General features: G+C 50.0%; 1 protein-coding gene across 1 annotated transcript; it reads right to left on the reverse strand.

The window, feature by feature from the left end:
• Window positions 1–8,806: 8,806 nt before the first annotated feature.
• AJUBA (ajuba LIM protein) lies at window positions 8,807–17,844 on the reverse strand. Its single transcript, XM_077770388.1, has 8 exons — window positions 16,401–17,844; window positions 13,706–13,807; window positions 11,966–12,033; window positions 11,769–11,831; window positions 10,875–11,005; window positions 10,739–10,790; window positions 9,919–9,987; window positions 8,807–9,409 (listed from the first exon to the last, which is right to left on the reverse strand). Exons 1-8 carry the CDS (start codon window positions 17,434–17,436, stop codon window positions 9,284–9,286), a joined length of 1,647 nt encoding a protein of 548 aa, XP_077626514.1. The 5' UTR covers window positions 17,437–17,844; the 3' UTR covers window positions 8,807–9,283.
• Between the last annotated feature and the right edge of the window lie 2,132 nt (window positions 17,845–19,976).

Here is a 19,976-nt window from a genome sequence, read left to right on the forward strand (position 1 = left end):
CTTTTGATTTCGGCTCAAGTCATGACCTCACAGTTCGTGAGATTGAGCCCCGTGTCGGGCTCTGCAGTGATAGCGTGCAGCCTGCTTGGGATTCTGTCTCTCTCTCCCTCTCTGCTCACATGAGTGTGCACCCTCTCTCTCAAAATAAACAAACTTAAATTTTTTAAAATATTATAAATACTAGAGAAACTTAAAGGAAGGTAAAGAACTCTTTCTGCAGGGCTGGATAGTAAAGACTGTGAAATTAATCTTAACTGGGCCGAAAAGGAGAGAAAATTCGGATCATTTCGAATGGAGGAAACATCCCAGCAAGCAGAGGCAGAGACAGGGAGTCCAAGCTGCCTTCTGGGTTCAATAGAAAACTGGACCAGCTGAAGTGAAGGACTGTATGGGCCAGTTCTACACAAGACTACAACATTGAGCCCATAGACCATCTTGGCAATAAAAACTGCAGCAAAGTACCGAAAAAAGATTTTACAATCACACACCATCTGGTGTCCTTGAGCAAGTAAGATTTGCAAGAGAGTCCCTAGAATTCATTGTCTTCCTCTCTCTCTCCTTCCATTTTTACTCTGATTAAAAACAAAAACAGGGGTGCCTGGGTGGCTCAGTTGGTTAAGTGTCCAGCTTCGGTTCAGGTCATGATCTCACGGTTCGTGGGTTCGAGACCCACGTCGGGCTCTGTGCTGACAGCTCAGAGCCTGGAGCCTGTCTTCAGATTCTGTATCTCCCTCTCTCTCTGACCCTGCCCTGCTCACACTGTCTCTATCTCTCTCTCTCAAAGATAAATAAAAACATTAAAAATTAAACAAAAAAACAAAAACAAAAAAACAGAACAAAACAAACAACCCCCCCCCCCCCAACAACCACCATGCCCACAGGGGCATTTAGCTGGCTCGGTTAGAAGAGCATGGGACTCTTGATCTAAGGGTTGTGAGTTTGAGCCCCAAATTGGGTGCAGAGATCACTAAAAATAAATTAAGAACTAAATACGGGGTCTCCTGGGTGGCTCAGTCAACTGAGCATCCAACTCTTGATTTTGGCTCAAGTCATGATCCCAGGGTAATGGGATTGATCCCTGCTTGGGCTTCTTGATGAGTGTGGAGCCTGCTTGAGATTCTCTCCCTCTGCTTCTCATCCCTGCTCACATGTGTTCTTTTTTCTTTTCTCTCTCTAAAGAATAAAAATAAAACAACAACAACAAAACACACACAAAAATAGTTTTATTTATGGGACGCTTGAGTGACTCAGCCAGTGAAGCATCTAACTCTTGGTTTCGGCTCAGGTCACGATCACAAGGTTTTGTGGGTTCGAGCCCCAGGTACAGAGCCTGCTTGAGATTCTCTGTCTCCCTCTCTCTCTCTGTCCCTTCCCCACTCGCGCTGTCTCTCTTTCTCAAAAATAAATAAACTTAAAAAAAAGTTTTATTTAGGTATTTTGACATACAATATTTAACATGTACAATTCATTAAGTTTCACCCTTAACTATACATACGTACTATCACCACAATCAAGATAGTGAACATATGCATCACTCTAAATGTTTACTTGTGCCCCTTTGTAATTCTTTCTGGCCCCTCTCAAACACTGATCTGCTGTCACTATAGATTAGTTTGCATTTTCTAGAATTTTATATAAATGGAATACAATAAAGACGTACTCTTTTTTTGTCTGGCTTCTTTCATTCAGCATAATTTTGCAATTCATACATGTTGTTGCTAGTACCAATAGTCCATTTTTTTATTTTATTTATTTATTTATTTTTAAATGTTTTTTTTTTTTTTTATTTATTTCTAGGAGAGAGAGAGAGACAGCGTGAGCAGGGGAGGGTCAGAGAGAGAGGGAGTCACAGACTGAAACAGGCTCCAGGCTCTGAGCTGGCAGTCAGCACAGAGCCCGACGCGGGGCCCGAACCCACGAACCGCGAGATCATGACCTAAGTGAAAGTCGGACGCTTAACCGACTAAGCCACCCAGGCACCCCCAATAGTCCATTTTTTTAGTTTGTGTCTTTTTATTGCTGAGAAGTAGCATGGAATCCACTCTAAAACCTTCATTTGTTTGGGTTTGTATTTAAGGAGGTGCTTCCTCCACAATCCTAAAGTACCTATCTCAGTGCTTGGCATACGGAGCACTTATTTGTTGAAAGAATGAATTTTCACCATCCCACAATGTTAATTCCTTATATGGTTTTGTTTGCTCCATGGAATGCTTGACCTTTATGGGCTTGTTTCTTCATCAGTGTTGTTCATCTCACATTCTGCTCTGCCATATGCAAAATATGATCACTCACTTCTTAAATGTTCTTTAATGATGAAGCCAAGAACATGCTCAAGTATTCCTGGGCTAGATTCCTGCAAGGAGTTGGGGGGGGAGGGTGGTTGTGTAGAAAGATAAATTAGGCATATCTCCTGCCTACAATCTAGCTCTACTTTCTTGAAGACATTGCTCCTGATCTATTATTCAAAAAATATGAATGTGTGTGTTTTGAACTTGATGATAAATGTAAATGGGAGCCTGAGAAAAAGTTTACCTAACCTTTCAGACTTGGACATTCCTTTGCTGCATTGTTTTGAATTACAGACAAGAATGGAGATTTGCTGAGAACATTGTTAAGACCTCTGCCTCCCACACTCCAGCCAGGAAACAAAATGGCACTGGAAAGATAAGAGTATTTAGTACACATTCTATTTATCAAACCAATGGGAACTTTTGAGTAAAGTATGTTCTCACATGGAAAATTGGGGCTTAAATAACAGATTTCAGAGCTAGAGTGTTAAAATCGCCTTTTGAGTATGGAACTACACTTAACTGAGCAATTGTTTAGAAAAATTAGAAAACAAAAGAACCATACTACTTTGAAAGTATCTGAGGATGAGTAGCAAGAATGTATTTGTATTATGGACCCAGAAACTAGTTTCAGGAATAAAATTTACAGGCAGTCAAGAGGTTTTTGAATTATTTTCAAGGGTGTTCACTGGAAAATGAAGGTATTCAGAGACACAACTATTGATGATTAAGCTAGGAAATTCCATGCCCATTGTAAGTACATGATTTAAGGAGAAAACAAGTGGATAAAGAAAATATGTAATCAACCTATGACATCGAATGACAATTTTGGAACAAATGTTCATAATGTGCCATTTTTCAATTGCTTAACCATTCCGAGGGGATTTCAAACCCAGCCCCCATGTGGCTTTAGGGGTTACCCGTCTGTTCATGGAAACGCTTGTTATACAAACTGAAATGAGCCTGGTTTTACTGAGGCACCATTGTGAACTAGTATATAAATAAGGCCTGATAGGACATTTTGGATCTCAAAGAAAAGCTGAGAAATTTGGCTCAAAAAATGGGACAGATTGAAACCATTTTTACCAAAGGAATGTGAGACAGTAAAGGAAATTGATTCAGAAGAAGACCAGTATCATTTTGAAAAGCTAGACATGAGGCCAACGTGTGCAGTTCTTGTAATAAGGATGGAGTGTGCTGCTGTAATGAGAAAACATGTGCCAGGCTGATAAAAGTATTTCCCTGGATTTTAAACTGATGATGACACTGCCTTATACTGAATTGCATATGAAAGAGATTTTCTCCTTTAAAAACTGTATCAGAACCAGTGGGAGAAACAGACCAACCAACCAAAGGGCATTTGGAGTTTCATGCTTGGGAAGAACATACAGTGAAATTTGGAAATGCCTCCTAAGATTAAGGTGATATGGCAAAAAAAAAAAAAAAAAAAAGCAAAATCTTGATGAAGTTAGCAATTTAGTATACTTTCCAAATTCCATTTACCAAAGAGAAATTTTGCTAAACTCATTTACAGTACGCAACCGTGGCAGCTAAGTAGATGAAGTATTACATCTGGGTTTCCCATGACTGGGTTGCCTCATAAAAAACCAAAAAGACAAAAACAAAAAAAAAGGCAAAACCTAGGCACAGGTAACTCTGGAACGGATGCTCTTCTCAGGCAGCATTTCAAAACTAATTTGTTGATACCTTCAACTGATTCATAATGGGAGGCTCTATGGATGGGGAGGGAGCCCACCAGGATCATCCAAAGAGAAGGTCACTGACTCAAATAGAGGGTCTCCAGGAGGCAGGCAGGTGAGCAGTGTGAAGCACACAGAGTGGGGGAGGACTGTGACAAAAGGAGGAGAGAAATCACCCTAGAAAGGAGCAGCCATTCCTCGGTTCCAACTGCTTGTTGCCTTGGGAGACTGGAAGGCCGGGGTGACTGATCTTCTGAGTATTCAAAAAAAAACCTTAGAAACCCCACTCTTCATGTACAATTCACAGATTTTCGTGTGAAGTCTCCTTAATTATAAATATTGGCAACTAGTTATTTTATTCACAACAGCTTATTACTACTACAGAGGCAGTACCAGTGCACTGTATAATAATAGAAAATGTAGGCCAACAACACAAAAACATACTCTCGCCGCTCAGAGACCACCGCTGTCAACACCTTCATGTATATCCTGTCAGGTCTTTTTTTTTTTTTTTAATAAACATATAGACATTTTTAAAACAAAATGTGATTACCCTGTACTGGTTTTGTGACTGGCATTTTTGTTAATGATTTTGACCTTTCTGTCTCAGTAAATTTTCACCGCATCTAATCCCCTGTCCATATAAAAACTTTCCCAGTTGACTCCAAGTATATTTTATAGCAATTTGCTTAAACCAGTAGGGATTCCAGGACCATGTATTGGATTGTCACTAGATAGCTTAAGTCTCTCTAATCTCGCAGTTTAGATGCTGTAAACAAATCATGCAGACTTGCTGAGGAGCGCTGGCCCGTTGCCCTGCAGGGTGCCTCACCTCCTGGGTTTGTGCGGTTGCTTCCTCCTGGTGTCCCTTACTTTCTCACAACCCTTCCTGTAAACCGCAAGCAACATGTCATGCTTCTCCCCGGGGTGGGGAGCAGCCAGACTCTACACTAGGTTGGGTTGTGTGTTTGCCTCACACCAGAACCAGTCGACTGGCTAGTGATACTAAGACCCATTCCAGGAAATGAGTGATGACAAGACCATAGCTGGTAGGTTACTTGGCATTGTATTTATGTCCAGTTGTCCACCAACCGCTTCTTAGAGTTTTCACTCTAATTAATAATTTGGCCTGAATCAATAATTTTATTCAGGTCCACAAAATGCTGTTTTTCCAAGTTTATCCTGCTTTCTGCATTTACTAGCTGGTGTTTTCCCCTCCTCAATGAAGGTTCAAATTAATATAAAAAAATAACTCCCACTCCCAGCGGCCAAAGGATGCGCTTGGGGACAGGATTTGTGTTTGGGCCGCCACCTTCTGATCTACAATCCAAGTCCAACGGAGTCCCCCCCTTGTCATCTGTAGCCTGCAGCATTAGGTCTTTTGTTTGTAACACTCAATTACTTTGCACTTGGTGACATGTTGCTTGTAATCTTCTCAAGGCATTTTATGTGCGTATTTGTCTCCCTGGCTAGACTGTGACCTCCACAAGGGCAGGGACTCTCCTGAAGTGTATTTCTTTTGCTTCTTCTAATGTACTTTTAAAGGTACTTTGGCTACTGCTAGTTCAAATTAGCCAAAAACAAAACCAACCAACCAACCAAATATTAGTAAGAATCACACGTTTTCATTATTGTCTCTTACATTCCTTGGCTTTCCCACTAAAACTTTCCCTAATAATCCATCATAATGAAGGGCTGATCTAATTTACAGTCTACTTGTGCTACGGGAGTCCCTGCAATGGGGAGGAGGGCCCGGGTGGGAGGGAAGAGGGGAAATAAGCTTAGTCTTCAAAAGTTGGAAACTCTTTCCAGCTGCGTGACCTTAGGTAAGTGCCGCTATCGTTCCACTTCTAGTTCTTCATTTGGTAAAATGAGGTCACTGGGTTCTAAAGTCATACCCTGCTTGGCTCTAACTCTCTAGGACACCTACACCTTTCAGCAGATGTTCCTGCTAACCTATGTCTCCCTGCTTGGATCGTTCCTTGGCTCCCTTCACAAAGGGCAGCGCTATCCTTTCTAAGAGCAGGTGGACAGAATCTGCCTCTGACTACTCTCCAGCACCAGTCAGACTGCTCTAATCCAGACGTCCCAGTGACAGTTTGCTCTTGTTTCCAAGGTCAAACCTCGGTTCTTCACAACCAGGGCCAAGTGTGGATTCCAAGAGCTCTACACCAGTAACTGGCGGCAAAGCAGAGACCGTCTTGGGTCCCCCTTTGCTGTGAGGGAGAACAGAGAGGAAAGAGACTGTCCTTGTTGTAGAGCCCTCTAACATTACAGCTCCAAATGACCGCGCTCTGGGGTCTGGATCCTTCTAAAACAACAACATGCTGTTGCTCACTGGTTTTTCCAATCTTTTTGTCTCAATCCTATCCGTCTCCTTTCTCTCTCGTTATCCTTCTTGTTACATGTGCAATCTCAAGGACCTTATCCAGCTGGCTTTACGTGCCTAGAAATAGCTTTCTCTACTTCCTCAACTGAGGACAGTCTCCGGCCTGATTGCAAATGGAATCTTACCATCTCCCTGGCCTAGGAAAGGGGGAAGGGAGAAACAGGTCTTGAAGCAGTGAGCCAGAGGAAGACCCACCACCAGCCTTATTCCTCATAAACCAAACCACACTCGGATCTGTAGTGAACGGAGCTGACCAGAGCAAACAGCTGGTCTGCTGCGAAAGCCTGACCCCTGTACTGTGACTCTCGAGTAGAGACACAAAATGGATCCGTGATCCCATTTCCCTCTTGCCCCACCTCAGGCCTAGTGGCTATTGACAAAAATCAGGCGGTAAGCTGGCCAGACAAGGTCTACCTGTTGTTGTATCCTTTGCTGTATCTATTAGCTATAAATATTAAATAGAACGGGTCCGGATGAGCCGTCTCCTGGCGAATAGGAGCGGACTCTTGCAACGCAGGGTACACTTGGGAGCCGGTCAGTGACAACATGGGGCGGCTGGGGCTGCTCTTCTGCCACAGCCTGCCTTCCCTGGGCCTGTCCTCATCGGCTGCTAGCACTTGTCTTTTCTCAGGGCGGAGGAAGGAAGTAGCCCCAGCCTCAGGGAGCCCCAGGGCTGCCACAGAGGAGCACAGACCCAGAAAGGAATCAGCCAGTCAGCAACAGATGGAGGCTGAAATCGGAGTAAGAAACGAAAGGTCAGAGGGCACATGACCTCCAAGAGTCATAGAAGGGATGGTTGTAGAGGTATACATGCTTGTCTGGATTTCCCAGGCCTGGAGCAGCCTGGTGAGAAAATTGCCCAGTCAGAGTCTTTGTATTCACTTATTTAATAATAATTCGGAAGAAGCAATCCCCTCTGTAGACCAAGTAATCTAGTTTCAGATCATTTATCCCTCCAGAAAAAGTGCATCCCCTCTGGCAATCAGGGGTACGGATATGAGCTCTTACCCCACTCCCACCCGCACGCACAGGCCTCTCCTCTGCAACCCCAGCTTGGCTGGCATGGTCACCTTAGAATTACCCCTAAATGCAGAATTTCTGTTCTCAGGAGTCCCCATTTCCAGGATGAAACTCTAAGTGACAGGAAATGAAAACTAAGGATCAAAGATTATTAGATTAATTTGCCTAAAACCAATTCACCTACAATTAGTCTAAAACAAATATTTATCAAATTTGCAGCATTTCAAAAGGATTTAGTAGATCTGCCCTTTCACTTTTAATTGTTGTTGTCCATGTAACCTTTAATTATTAGTCAACAGAATATGCCACATGGCTGCTCATTTGTTTAGAATATATTGGCCCTTTTAACAGCAGGAATGTAGAAGTTAGGCCAAAGCATCAAAATCATATTGAGCTCTATTAAGTGTTCCAAGGCATCTAACTTGTAAAGGAATATTGAATTAAGAAACACAAAAAATGATACACAAAATGTCCGTACCAATTATACTTATTGCTAGAAAGTTTAAACTTTTTAGAAAAGTGTTTGAAGAGTAGGTAACATAGGAAAATGTCCATAAAGGTAGGAAGCAATCTCATCGTTACAAAGTGCTGCAAATTTGATAAATTTATGTTGTGGACAATAACTCCGAAGTACTGTTGGATGACAGATATAAATCCTGAAAACACCTGAAACATAACAACGAAATACCTAAATGGCTATAAAAATACCCCACAGGGATTGAGCTTTTGGCAAACTGATCATTAAGTAAACTTTGGCAGCTCTTTCTGCCCACGAGTCCTATTCCCGTGCTTTAAATAAAACCACTTTTGCACCCTCCCCCCTGAAAAAAGTAAACTTTAAGCATACACGTCTCCCATGAATTGTCTTTAAGGGAATCTAGCTTAAACCAATTTCAGCCAAACTGACTAGAACCAGATCAAAGTGTGCTGCCCCTCCGCCTCCCCAGAACCTCAGAGTTTGGGAGTTGCAGTGGTTATAATCCTAGCTTCCTCTGAAAGGTGGCAGGTCGAGAGTGGCGAGTGACTATGAGGGAACCGGGGAAGAGTGACCTGAGAAGAAGAGAGTGAGACAGTGTGTCTATGAATGTGCCTATGTGTGTCTATATTGGGTTGGAGGTCTCAGTGCACACCTGGCCGCGTGCACGGAGTGTGGTTGGCCTGACCCTTCTTAGACGTCTCGCCTGGCACCTCCACCCCCAAAGACCCACTCATTACCTCCCCAGGCTGAGGAGAAGAGGAACCAAGTACGGGCACCCACCTAGCCTTCCCAGGCCCATGTGAGTCCCTGAGAAACAGGCAATACAGGCGACAGGCCCACCTAGAGCTGTCCCCCTTCCCAGCAGATGGGTGAGCAGCACTCCAAGTCCATAAAGAGAAGGTGGCCAAAAAAAAAAAAAAAACCTCAGTAATAAGGTCTAGTTTCCATCTTTTTATCCAGATACAGACACTGTGGTAAGAACCAGCTGACCCCATACCTGACCCACATGAGAGGTACAAAAGAGTGAGGAGTGCTCATGATGTCCTCTCTTCCTATAATCCATAGCCAGAACATCACTTGACTTACGCATAAAGATACACTGGAGATACAGACTGGAATCAGACCTCTAGAAAGTACTGGAACTCGCCTGTGTGTGCCTGAGTATACGCTACAGTACAGGCTGCACACGTGGAAAGCAAGCCAGTCACCCCACCATGGCAATTGGAAGGTCCTTCTCCATAATCCATTTGGAATGTCGTCTCTTTGGGTCTCTGGCCCTTGGGGCCTTCCCCAGAGGGCTCTTCTGCCCGGCCTGGGAGTGTGTTCCTTGCCTCGGCTGGCCTCAGAGGGGGCCTCTGGCCAGAGGAATTTGTCAATGGTGGCGAAAGGCAGCAGCGGTGACTGCAGTTCAGATATAGTTGGCAGGGGGCTGTCGGGCATTAAGCCGCTGCATGTGACAGCCGTGGCAGAGCAAGTGCCCATCCAGAGGGAAGCAGCAGCAGCCTTCCTCATCGCTCAGCTGCATCCGGCAGTCCTAGGGAAGAAGGACATCTAGTTTACCTCAGCCTAGGCACCTCAGACATCTTGGGAGTCTGCCCTGCTCGACACCAGCCTCCTCACGACTGGAAGAAAGGGGGCGGGGTTGGAAGGGATAGACTCCCAGAGGAGAAACCTGAGAAAATACCCCAGCGGGCCAGCAGGTGTCGCTGCTACAGCAGAAATAATGAGACAGACTCCCATTTCCAGCGGTTAGCTGCAGTCCCTAGTTTAGTCTTGCCTCTGGGGCAGCCAGATTCAGAAAGGACTAAACAACCAAGACCAGAGAGAGTGACTGGAGGATGAGAGAGAGAGAGAGAGAGAGAGAGAGAGAGAGAGACAGACAGACAGACAGACAGACAGACAGGCAGACATAGACTGGAGACCAGTCAGAGCACCTTCCTGGTTTCCATGCCTTACACCTCTCCTACAGGCAGTTCAGGGACTGCCTCATCCCCCAGCCCCATTCCTGTTCTTCTCCAGAAGCCCCTGACTCCCAGCACTCACCTCACAGTGGTAGCACTCAAAGTGATAATCCCGGTCCATGGAGATCACCCTCACAATGTCCTCACAGCCCTGAAATGATGCAGACCCCCATGGGATGAGCATGGGATGAGCACAGCATGACAGCCCCAACTCTAACATCCCCACTATGGGCCCCTTCCCACTCCAAGGGGAAGATCCTACAAAGGCCTCCAGAGAGAGCTCTCTACAATCATCTGTAGCTTGAGACTGCCTTTGCAGATCCTACCAGAACTCTCGCCCTCCCCTTTCTTAGGGCTGCCTCCAGGAGGACATGTCCTTCCATTGTCTTCCCTTTGTCCAGCAGCTCTGGCCTTACCTACTCCTCCCAGCTTTGAGGGAAGCAGAGGGAGGGAAAAGGGGCAGGCAGCCTAAGCAAAGTAAGCTAAGCCAGGGACAAGGAGGTCCAACAGGGTATCGTCGTCTTTCAGGTTCTCTCCCTCGGCAAATGCTTAGCACACACGGCATAAATCATTGCTGACATCTTCCTGCCAGCCCTAAGGATTCTTCCCACCTTTTTTCCAGCCCCTACATCTGGGATCTGGTGACCCTGACCTCAAAGAAAGTCTCCTCCTCTGGACTGGGAGAGACCAGATGAAGCCTGGGCCCAGTGAGGCTGTCAGACATGTCCAGGCCCGGATGTTAGGGTCAGGGTGGTGACCCTGAGAGCAGAGTCACACGGGAATCTTCGCAGAGTACATTCCTCAGCGCCACCGCCTCCCGCGGGAAGCCAGGCCCTATGTCCCTTCCCCTTCCCAGGGGCAGCAGCACTGGCTGCCCTGCAGGAGAACCCAAACATACTGACCTCTGAGGGGAGGATGGGTTGGCCGCAGGCCGCACACTTAGGAGCATAATTTCTGAAAAAGAGAGGGCAGAGATGAATTGAGGTTGGAGAATCCGAGCCCAGTTCCACACCACACCCCAAAGGGACGTGGACTCACTTGTGGTAGTCAGTGACACAGTACACCTGGTTGGAGAAGTCCACTGTGAAGGGGATGCCGTCCAGGCACTTGTTGCAAACGATGCATCGGAAGCAGCCTGGGTGATAGGACTTCCCCATGGCCTGTAGGATCTGGCTCACGGAGGGGGAGGAGAATCAGTCTCCCTCCAGTCTTGGCTCTCCAGGTACCCAGCTACCCATGGTCTTTCCTGCTGCCCCCCAACCTTACCCAAACCCCTGCTATCCTCCCAGAACAATGCTATGTAATCTGAGGGAAGCCAGGACTCTTAAGAGAGAGGCAGAAACCTTGAAAAAGTGCTTAGAGAGCATCCAGGCCAGCGGTTCTCATCCCAGGCTGCATATTAGGATCACCCGGGGAGCTTAAAATACCCATAAATGCCTGGGTCCTATCCCAGAAGTATCCATCACAGTCTCTGATGAAGACCCAGGCACTAGTATTTTCTTTACTTCTTCCCAGGTGATTTAGTAGGCTGCTAGGGTTGAGGACCTCTGATCTAATCCTACCCCTCCTTTGTATATTTAAAAACAAAACAAAACAGAAAACAACAACCCTGAGTTCTAACTGATCCCAGCCATCCAGTAGCAGGAAGGACATTAAGACCCAGGACCCCACATTCCTAGCTTAGGTGGAGGGCCTGGCTGTGCCTACAGAATTAGGGCGGGACCAGGAAGCCTGAGATGGCAGGACTGGGGGTCCAGACTTGACCCCAGAGGCAGAGGGAGGCCACTGTAAACAGCTGCTCTGGGGAAGAATGAGATGAAAGTGATTCATGTGGTGATATAGCTCCTCCCTCTACCTTTCTCAGTACCCACCTAGCCCCTGGCTCTCCCCCTCAGCCTCACGGAGACTCACAGGTGAAGACGTGTTGCTTACCTTCTCCAAAATCAAGTGACCACAGACACAGCATTTCTCAGCTGCCTCCTGAAACCCTGAAAACTACAGAGAAAGAAAAGACCAAGGGAGGATATTACAAGCAGAGAATGACCTGATGGGTGGAAACCCCAATGGGCCACCAAGAAGGGAGTCCCAGTGTGGGAGCCAAATCCAGGCCCAGGGGACCCCTCACTCACCAGATAATCTTCCTCACAGTACACGGAGCCATTGACGCTGTAGAAAGCTTTGCAGCGCAAAGTTCGCCCTAGAAGCACAGACAAAGGACTGGAGCCCATGGTCCAGGTATAGGGTTTCCCTGCCCCAGGGTCACTGCTCTCCAATGTCGCAGGATGTATTTAAGTCTGGACTTTATGCCTATGCTCCTAACTGTGTTTGTCCTCCCCCTACACAAAAATCCCATCTGATGCAATTCCAATTTGCTTCGGTCTCATTCCTGCCCGCTTGCCCTCTCTGCTCACTGCTTCTCCAGTTCCTGCCTTCTCAACAGTTTTCTCATTTCCTGGCCTCCCTGAACAAGTGGATTTCTCGCCAGAGCACAGGGAGCCACCAGGGAAAGCAGAGCCAACCACAGGCTGGGGCGCAAGGTAAAGGAGCTCTGGACAAGGTGCCGGACGATGCCCACAAAGGTGGTCACATTGTCACAAGGTCTTGCCCTCTGGGGCTTTTCAACCTAAGGGCCTCTTTGTGTACAGCCATCCTGCTTTCCTAGCCCTGTCTGTCTTCTTCCAGGGACGGGCTTGGCAGGTCAGGACATACTGGCGTTACTGCTGGGGACAAAGTGCTTTTTTGCTTGGGAGCGAAGTCAGTTCCCTTTCCCACTGCACTGGACTGCCCCCCCACCACCTAAGCTTAGAGGAACCCAGAGAATCCAGGATCTTCTGTGAGCAGACAAAGCATGTGATCAACACTTAGGAACTGCTCCAGGGTGTCTAACTTGTCAGGGAGGGGGGAGGAGTGAGACTCAGGATGGAGAATGGGCAAGTTTGCCACTTCCTCTGCCCTCTTCTGATCACAATCTCCACTTCCACCTCTGCCCGGTGGTTTAGAAAAGCTGACTTAGAAATTCATGAGACACAGCAGGAGTAGAAAGAAAGGAAGAGACATACCCAGAAAAGGCCCTATAAACGGAACAGACAGATAGATGAACCTAAGAGAACCAGGCAGAGGTGGGGCGGGGGGTGGATTGGGGTGGAGGGAGAGAAAAGCTGAGTGCTGGAGTCAGACAGGCAGAGATAGGAGATTAAAGGTTTAGCAAAGGAATCAAGAGTGGGCAAGCAATGGGGAGGGGTAATGAGGGAGGTGAGGGAAGGGCTGGGGAGTTAAGGCCGCTGGGAGCACCCCCTCCCAGGCGGGCCTCCTGAGCTAACAGCAGCGGGCATTCCTGGAGCGTGATGTCATCAGCTTGGCATGGCCCTGTGGCCTGCACTCCAGCGAGGTGGCTGAACTCTGACCAGCCAAGAGAAAACCCCTCTCTCCGCCCCCCATGGCTTCCCACTCCCCCAGCCCACCCCCACCCTTCCCACATTCCAGTCTTTCACTGTCGCCCCAGGCAACTCAGACTGCCCAGGACCAAACCCCACCAAGGAGAGGCCAAGGCCCGGGCTGGAGTCCAGGCTGGGCAAGCAAGGAGGCAGAGGAAAGAGGGAGGAACAGAGGGGAGGAAAGAGGCTGAATGGAGGAAGGGAGGACTGACTGTAGAAAGCAGATGCCACACGGGGACTGGAGAGTCAGGTAGAGCACAGAGAAGGGAAGACGGGGCAGCAGTGGGCACCCAGACATATGGTAGGCACCCGACTGCTGTGTGAGCGAGTGAAGAGGCACAAGCTCTGCTCTCCCTAAGCACTTGTGAGTGTGGATGCATGTGGGGAGCGCTTGAGGCCCCGACCCTGTGGGCAAGGCCTAGGGGATACACTCACCACAGGAGCAGCAGACAAAGCACTGGGTGTGGTAGAGGCTGTCCAGGGCCTGGCAGGCATTGCTCTGCCCATAGATGCCTTTGTTGCACTTGATACAGGTGCCTGAGGGGAGAGAAGAGGTTGTCAGCGCCACACCCTATGCCCCCAGCTCAAAACCAGAGATCCAGGATCTTTCCTGACTGTTCTTTCCTAATTGTGCCAGAGGACCAGAGGTCTCAGCCTTTCCTTGATGGGCTCCCTCCTGGGAAGAGAGGATAATGGGAAATGGGATGCAAAAAGGTCTTGGCTGAGCAGACCCATTCTTGTTTATGTGATTAATCAACAGATATTTTCTGGGCATCTGTTTTGTGCCTACCAAAAATATGGTGTCCAACCAATACTGTGGAAGATTGGAGAAGGTCAAAGATATGGTGCTTGGCCTTCAATGCTTACGTTCTGTCAGGGAGAAAAGACTAATAGGCTAGGATAGGATCCCTGTGGCACCATGTGGGACAAAGAGTTAGAGATGCCAGTCCCTAATGTCCCAGCAGTGGACTCTTACAGAAAGCAGGCCAGGTAGAGAAAGCCTCTCTGGGACCTCAGTTTCCCCATCTGCAAAATGAGCTGCTATTCAGCTACAGAATGACTTCCTACTGTCCCACATGTCCAGGCTTCCAAGGATGGAAAGAAGCCTATGGCTCAGCAGAGGGCCCTGTGCAGAGGGGACCATGTGAGCATGACTCCTGTGGGGAGGTGGCTGCTAAGAATGTAGGGTGTGTTCCAGGGACTGGAAGTTGCCTCGGAAGGTGGGGGAAGGGTGACAGAATCCCTAATGTCTCCCAGACATTGATCACGGGAGGGGTAGAGCTGAACTGCTCTTCTCCAACACCCCCACCCCACCCAAAACACATACACCTGGCTCTGGCGCCCACCTTTCCTGGGTGTGTTCTTCCCTCCCTCCACTCCCCAATTCCAGGCCCATGAGTGAGGGCTAGGGCCTGTCTTTGGGGAGCAGATCCCAACGGGCCCGCCTCACCCCGCCCTACCTCTCCCCCTCGGCACACTGCCATACTCCTTGCCTGTTGGGGCCCATCCCAGTCTTTGCCCAGGGGCTTGGGAGCCCGTGCAGCAGCTGCAGCAACTGATGGGCCCAGGCCTGTCCTGCTCCCACCCTCTGGCAGCTGGGCAAGGCTACAGCCAAGGAAGAGGGCCCCTAACTGGGAGCCAGGGTAGGAGGGTGCAGTCAGGCTGGAGATTCTGTCAGAGGGGGCAACCCGACTCTCAGGCAGAAGAGGCCCCTACCTCTGTGGTCAAAATGCCCATAAGAGTGAACATCGGCTCCAAGATTGCCATACCAGGGGGACCCATCAGAACCATTTCTTTGGGAAGCCTTGAACATGATGGGAAGACAGGCGCAAACTGCTCAGGCATGTCCACCTCACCTCCTCGAACCCAGCAAATCCACACCTAGGTTCTTCCTGCCATCTTACTGCACTCTGTCCAAGCCCCTTTCTTCCTTTTGACTCTGATGGCTTAGCCAAAGAGACTTCTTTCCACTCAACAGCCACTTCTCACAGGCCCCAAAAGGAAACCGCAAAAAAGATCCTGTCTCTTCATCTCCCTTGACCAAAGCGCTGTCTCCAGCTTTCCTCTCTCAGGATGGGAGGACTGAGGTTGAACCAGGCAGGGGACTTCCAGACTGCAGCCCTGCTACCTCAACCTTCCCTCCCTGGCTGGGTTCCTCTCCCCCACCGCATTTCTAGCCATAGAGATCTAGAGCATGGGGTTCAGCGGCAGGAGCATGGGTGGTGAGAAAGGTGAGAAGAGGCCCACAGCCCTCCATTTCTGTTCTTCCTGCCATATTAGCATTTTTTTCTACAGCGAAGTGGTGGCTGTGGGTCTTAGCTAAAAAGATCCTTCAAGACCCCAATATCCCCCGGTAGCTGTGACATAGAATCAATTAAAACTTCTTAAAGGTGACCGCGTGGGGGAGAGAAACAGCGACCACGTTTCCTTAACAGCAGCAGGAAAGAACGTGCTACTTCCAGCCCGAATTCTGTCTGACGAGGTTGGGGCCAAAACTGAAGGCCAGGTTATTTCTGGTAGTTCCACAGGGTCGTTAACGAGTTAGGGATGCTGGTGTCCGGGTGGTCATGGCTTCTGCCCCGACTTCTGGAGAACAGGGAAAATAGAAGCGGACACCACCAGGTCTCCGCTTAAATGCCCACGTACGCAGCAAGCCAGCAGGACTGGGACGAGCCAGCAGGAGGGTCCCCGCTTTCTGTCTCAAAATGCTTCACGCTCCCTCCGGCTTCCATTTCCCCGACAGCGGCCACTTGCGCGCGCGTGAGCAAGCAGGNCCCGGGTGGGGGCGCGGCGCGCTGAAGCCTGCAGGGGCACCGCCGCCAAGGGGGGAGCAAGATGGGGGATGCGCTCACTCCCCACTCGGTCTCCTCCCTACGAGGCCTCCTACAGCGAAAAACGGAGGCTCTAAAGCTTGAAAAACTGGGACTCACGAGATAATCTGGGGGCTGAATGTAGCAGGAATAGGGAGCCCCTGGTCCATTTGAGACCTGGTGGACGGGAAGTCTAGCTTCTTCTAGCTCCGCGTCTCCGCCTCCGACTTCCCGGCGCCGGCAATTTGGGCTGTCGGGGCAGTGGGTAACCGAATGCTGTGACGGGTCCCGACCCATCCCTAACCACTTGTCTCACTCACCGAAGTAGTCTTCTCTGGCTTCTGGCTCCCGCATCCGGGCCCGGGAGGCCTCTGGAACGAACGGACCCGGCGGCTCCTCGAGACCCGACGGCTCAATCCCCGAGGGTTCCCCGCGGGTGCCGGCTTCTCGCCCCCCCGTGCCCACCGTCAGGCGCAGCAGTGCTGTTAGCTCGTCCTGGTATCGGGCGCCAGCCGCGCAGTCCCCGTAGCCGGTCACCGAGTGTCGTCCGGGTTGCGCCCCGCGTCTCTCCAATGGCCCTGCCGCTCCCACTCCAGCCCCGGCTAGAGCCCCGGGGCTGCCTAGGGCCGGGGGGTACGAGTGGCGGCTTTCCTGGCAGCCGAATCCCGACGGCCGGTGAGCGCACAGTCGGTCCAGGGCAGCGTGGAGCTCCGGGTAGGCGGACGGCACCCCTCCAGAGGAATAGCCCGCTGGAGCCCCAGCTAGGGGTGGGCCAAACAGGCATGGCCCGGCGGGCAGGGGACTGCCGTGGCGCTGGTCGTAGCCCATGCTGATGCCGCTGGTACGATTGCTGCAGGGTCGGCTACCTCCGGCTCCACCGGCCCCCGCCCCGTCCAGCAGCAGGCTGCCCCGGGGACTGGACGGCTTGCTGGCGTCGCTGGCTGAGCTACTGGCGAAACTGGAGCGGGGGCTTAATGCTGGGGCCGTGGTCTCCAGCCGAAAGTCGGGGGGCAATGACTGAGGTAGAGGCAAGGCCCGGGTGGGAGGCGGCCCCCCGGGAAAGGAGGCTTCGTAGCGCTGCGCCTCAAAGGAGCCGCGCGGGTTCCGCTCAGCGTCCAGAGGGCCCTGCTCCCGGGCTGGCTCCAATTGCTCATCCCCAGGTCCCCCAGTAGCTCCACGGGGCCCTGATTTCCTAGGTCCCGCCAACCCACTCAGACGCCCCTTGCCCGCCCCGGGGGTCCCATCAGATCCAGACCGGCTAGATTCACCCTTTCTGCGGCCGAACTTGGCGCTGCCGGAGTCCGAGAGTCTTAACTTCTCCAGCAGGCGGCTGGCTTTCTCCCCTAACCGCTCCATGCCCTCGGGCCTGGGGCCTCCAGCCCCCTCCCTGCCCGGCACCCTGCAGCGTCTCTGCGGCCGCTTCTCTTTCCCAGCGGCTGGACTCCGGTTCCCTGGGGGCACGGGGTAGGCACAGGGGTTTAGCAAGCGGCCCGGATGCCCGGCACCGGGAATCCCGCAGCATCCCCCAGCGGGAGGAGCTGCTTCCCCCCGCGCATTAGGGGTTAAAGCGGGCCAGAAGGGCCTACGGCAGCGGCTGTCCCGTCCGCAGGTCTGTCTGTTCAGGCGTCCACTCGCCCGGCCGCCCAACTCTCCTCGGCCCCCGCCCCCCTCACTCTCACACTCAGCACAGACCGAACTTCTCTCCCAAACTTTTGTCTGCCTGGCCGGATCTACTTTCCGGGAGGGGCGGAGCGCTGTGTGCAGGAGGAACGGGGGTGTCTGCGTAGGGATCTCTGGTGCGCTGCAGGGGGAGGGTGGTGCTGGTAGTGACTGTCCAGGAGGTGGAGACCCGTCGACTGCAGGCGAGAGGCTGCCGTGTGGCAATTTGGGCAGCGCCGCTACATCTCTTAGGAATTGGGACGGGGAAAAGTGGAGGAGGGGAGGGGAACTCTTTGTTTGGAGTTGGAATGCGCGGAGGGGCACGGTGGAATGTGACGGTCCCGGACGGGGCGACGCGAGGCATGTTCTGCGCAAACATCGTGACTTTGTTCCTACTGTGGGGATTGTTGGAGAGATGGAGAGAGGTTGGCACAGAAGTAGTGAGACCGGGAGAGTTCCATAAAGAGGGGGACAGGGAGAACGAAAGGTAGATCTACAGAGAGGCTCAGAGACGCGTATGTGAAGAACCCCGAAGGGCGAGGAAACTCGGGTAGAGAGGTGGTGGAAGACAGGTAGCGAAAGAAAAGGCGATCCGGCGCAAAGGGGATCGTGGTGGGTGGTGCGGCGACCGAAAGATGAACAGACTTAAAAAAAAAAAAAAAAAAAAAAGAAAAATGTGTGCATGTCCGGACAGAATGAGAGACCAACAGATAATCTGCAATAAAAAGACACCACTTTCTGAACCCAAAGCTCTGCGATGGCAGGGAGAGATGGAGCTGTAGAGGCTCTGTAAAAAGAGTGGGGGAAAGGGTTGGGACTAATCTCTACCTTCAGGGTAGGACAGATACAGGAATAGAGACACCCCCTGGTGTTGGGAAATGAGATTTTTAGCAACTATTTCAGGTGACTATGGGGATAGAAGGACAGGTTCTAGGGCTAGCGAACGCCTCCCCCTTGGTTGGCCCGCAGGAGATTAGTGATAACGGGTAAGTATTAACTTAGGAAGAAGAAGAGAAATGTCCTTTAGACGAGTTAGCAAGTGAAAATGATCAGGGTGGAAAAAGGAAAGAGGCTTCCAGTATGGGCCATACTGGAAGGATCAAGAACAAGGAATGAAGGAAAGGGGGAGCTGAAGCTGAACATACCTAATTAAATATCAGTCAACTGATTTTGCCCTGACTAGCACATCAGGCGCAAGGGGTGGAGGAGGTAGAATGGAGAAGGAAAATGATTCCTTTGTATTTAGATAGTAAATGACTATGAAAATTATATGCAAACAAATCATGCATATTATTTTCATTTCAACATTTTGAACACCTTTCATAATCTTAGTGTAGCCTTAGGGAATGGGGAAGCAAAGGAGGTTAATATCTTTGGGGAAATTAATTTGGCACAAACTATTTGGCTTCTTTGTCCTAGCTGCATTGTCTCCTTGACCTCATCTCTCTGGAGAATCAGCCTCTCTGTTTCCCTATCAGGCCTACAGCTCTTCTCTGATCCAGAGGAGAGTTCACTATCAGACTAGAAGCAGGGAACACTGAAAGCATTAGTAACAGAGGGGAGCTATCAGGTTGCATCCAGAACCTGCTGTGAGCAACATCTTCAGAATTAACCATAAGGCTCTCCCTCCTTTCCCGTCTCCATATGGAGGAGAACCTGGATTCTTCCTTCCTGTTACCTACAACCAGAATATCCACAGAGGCTCTCATGTTTGGAAGCTTTCCCCCTTTGTAGTGAGGATGGGAGAATGAATCTTTTATGAAAAGTTGAGAAGCCTTTGGTGGGGGCAGCAACGGGCACAGTTGGGATCGACCACTTGTATTTTCAGGAGATAACAGGAAACAGTGAAGGGGGACAGGGATGCACTGAGGGCATGCTCAGGTAGTGCTCATGACCTCAGGGTAACCACTCTTTTGGAGCCAGGAGCTCCACTGTCCCTGTTCTCCATTCTCAAGACTTTAATTATGAACTATGTACAGATGGCTCCCAAATCTGTATCTCTAGCCCAGACTTTTTTTTTTTAAAGGTAAGCTCTACGCCCAACATGGTGCTTGAAATCATTACTCTGAGATCAAGAGTCACGTGCTCCACTGACTAAGTCAGCCAGGTGCCCCTTAGCCCAGACTAGCTTAGACTTAAAAACTCAGCTGACTAGTATCATCTCCACGTGGCTGTCTCAAAGGCATACAACACCCTCAACTGACTTCACCTTCCCTGCCTCCCGAAATTGGCCCTTC

Source organism: Crocuta crocuta, unplaced genomic scaffold (assembly GCF_008692635.1).
Source record: "Crocuta crocuta isolate KB4526 unplaced genomic scaffold, BGI_CrCroc_1.0 scaffold175, whole genome shotgun sequence".
In the NCBI taxonomy this organism is placed as follows: domain Eukaryota; kingdom Metazoa; phylum Chordata; class Mammalia; order Carnivora; family Hyaenidae; genus Crocuta; species Crocuta crocuta.

Bases quoted from the DNA above. Each gene is read 5' to 3' on its own strand.
- AJUBA (XM_077770388.1), bottom strand. From the start codon at position 17,436: ATGGAGCGGTTAGGGGAGAAAGCCAGCCGCCTGCTGGAGAAGTTAAGA. The intron at 11,832-11,965 runs GTGAGTGAGGGG...CTTTCTCTGTAG, and splicing joins ACTGTGAGGAAGATTATCTG to TTTTCAGGGTTTCAGGAGGC. The intron at 9,988-10,738 runs GTCAGTATGTTT...GCATCATTTCAG, and splicing joins AACCCATCCTCCCCTCAGAG to GGCTGTGAGGACATTGTGAG.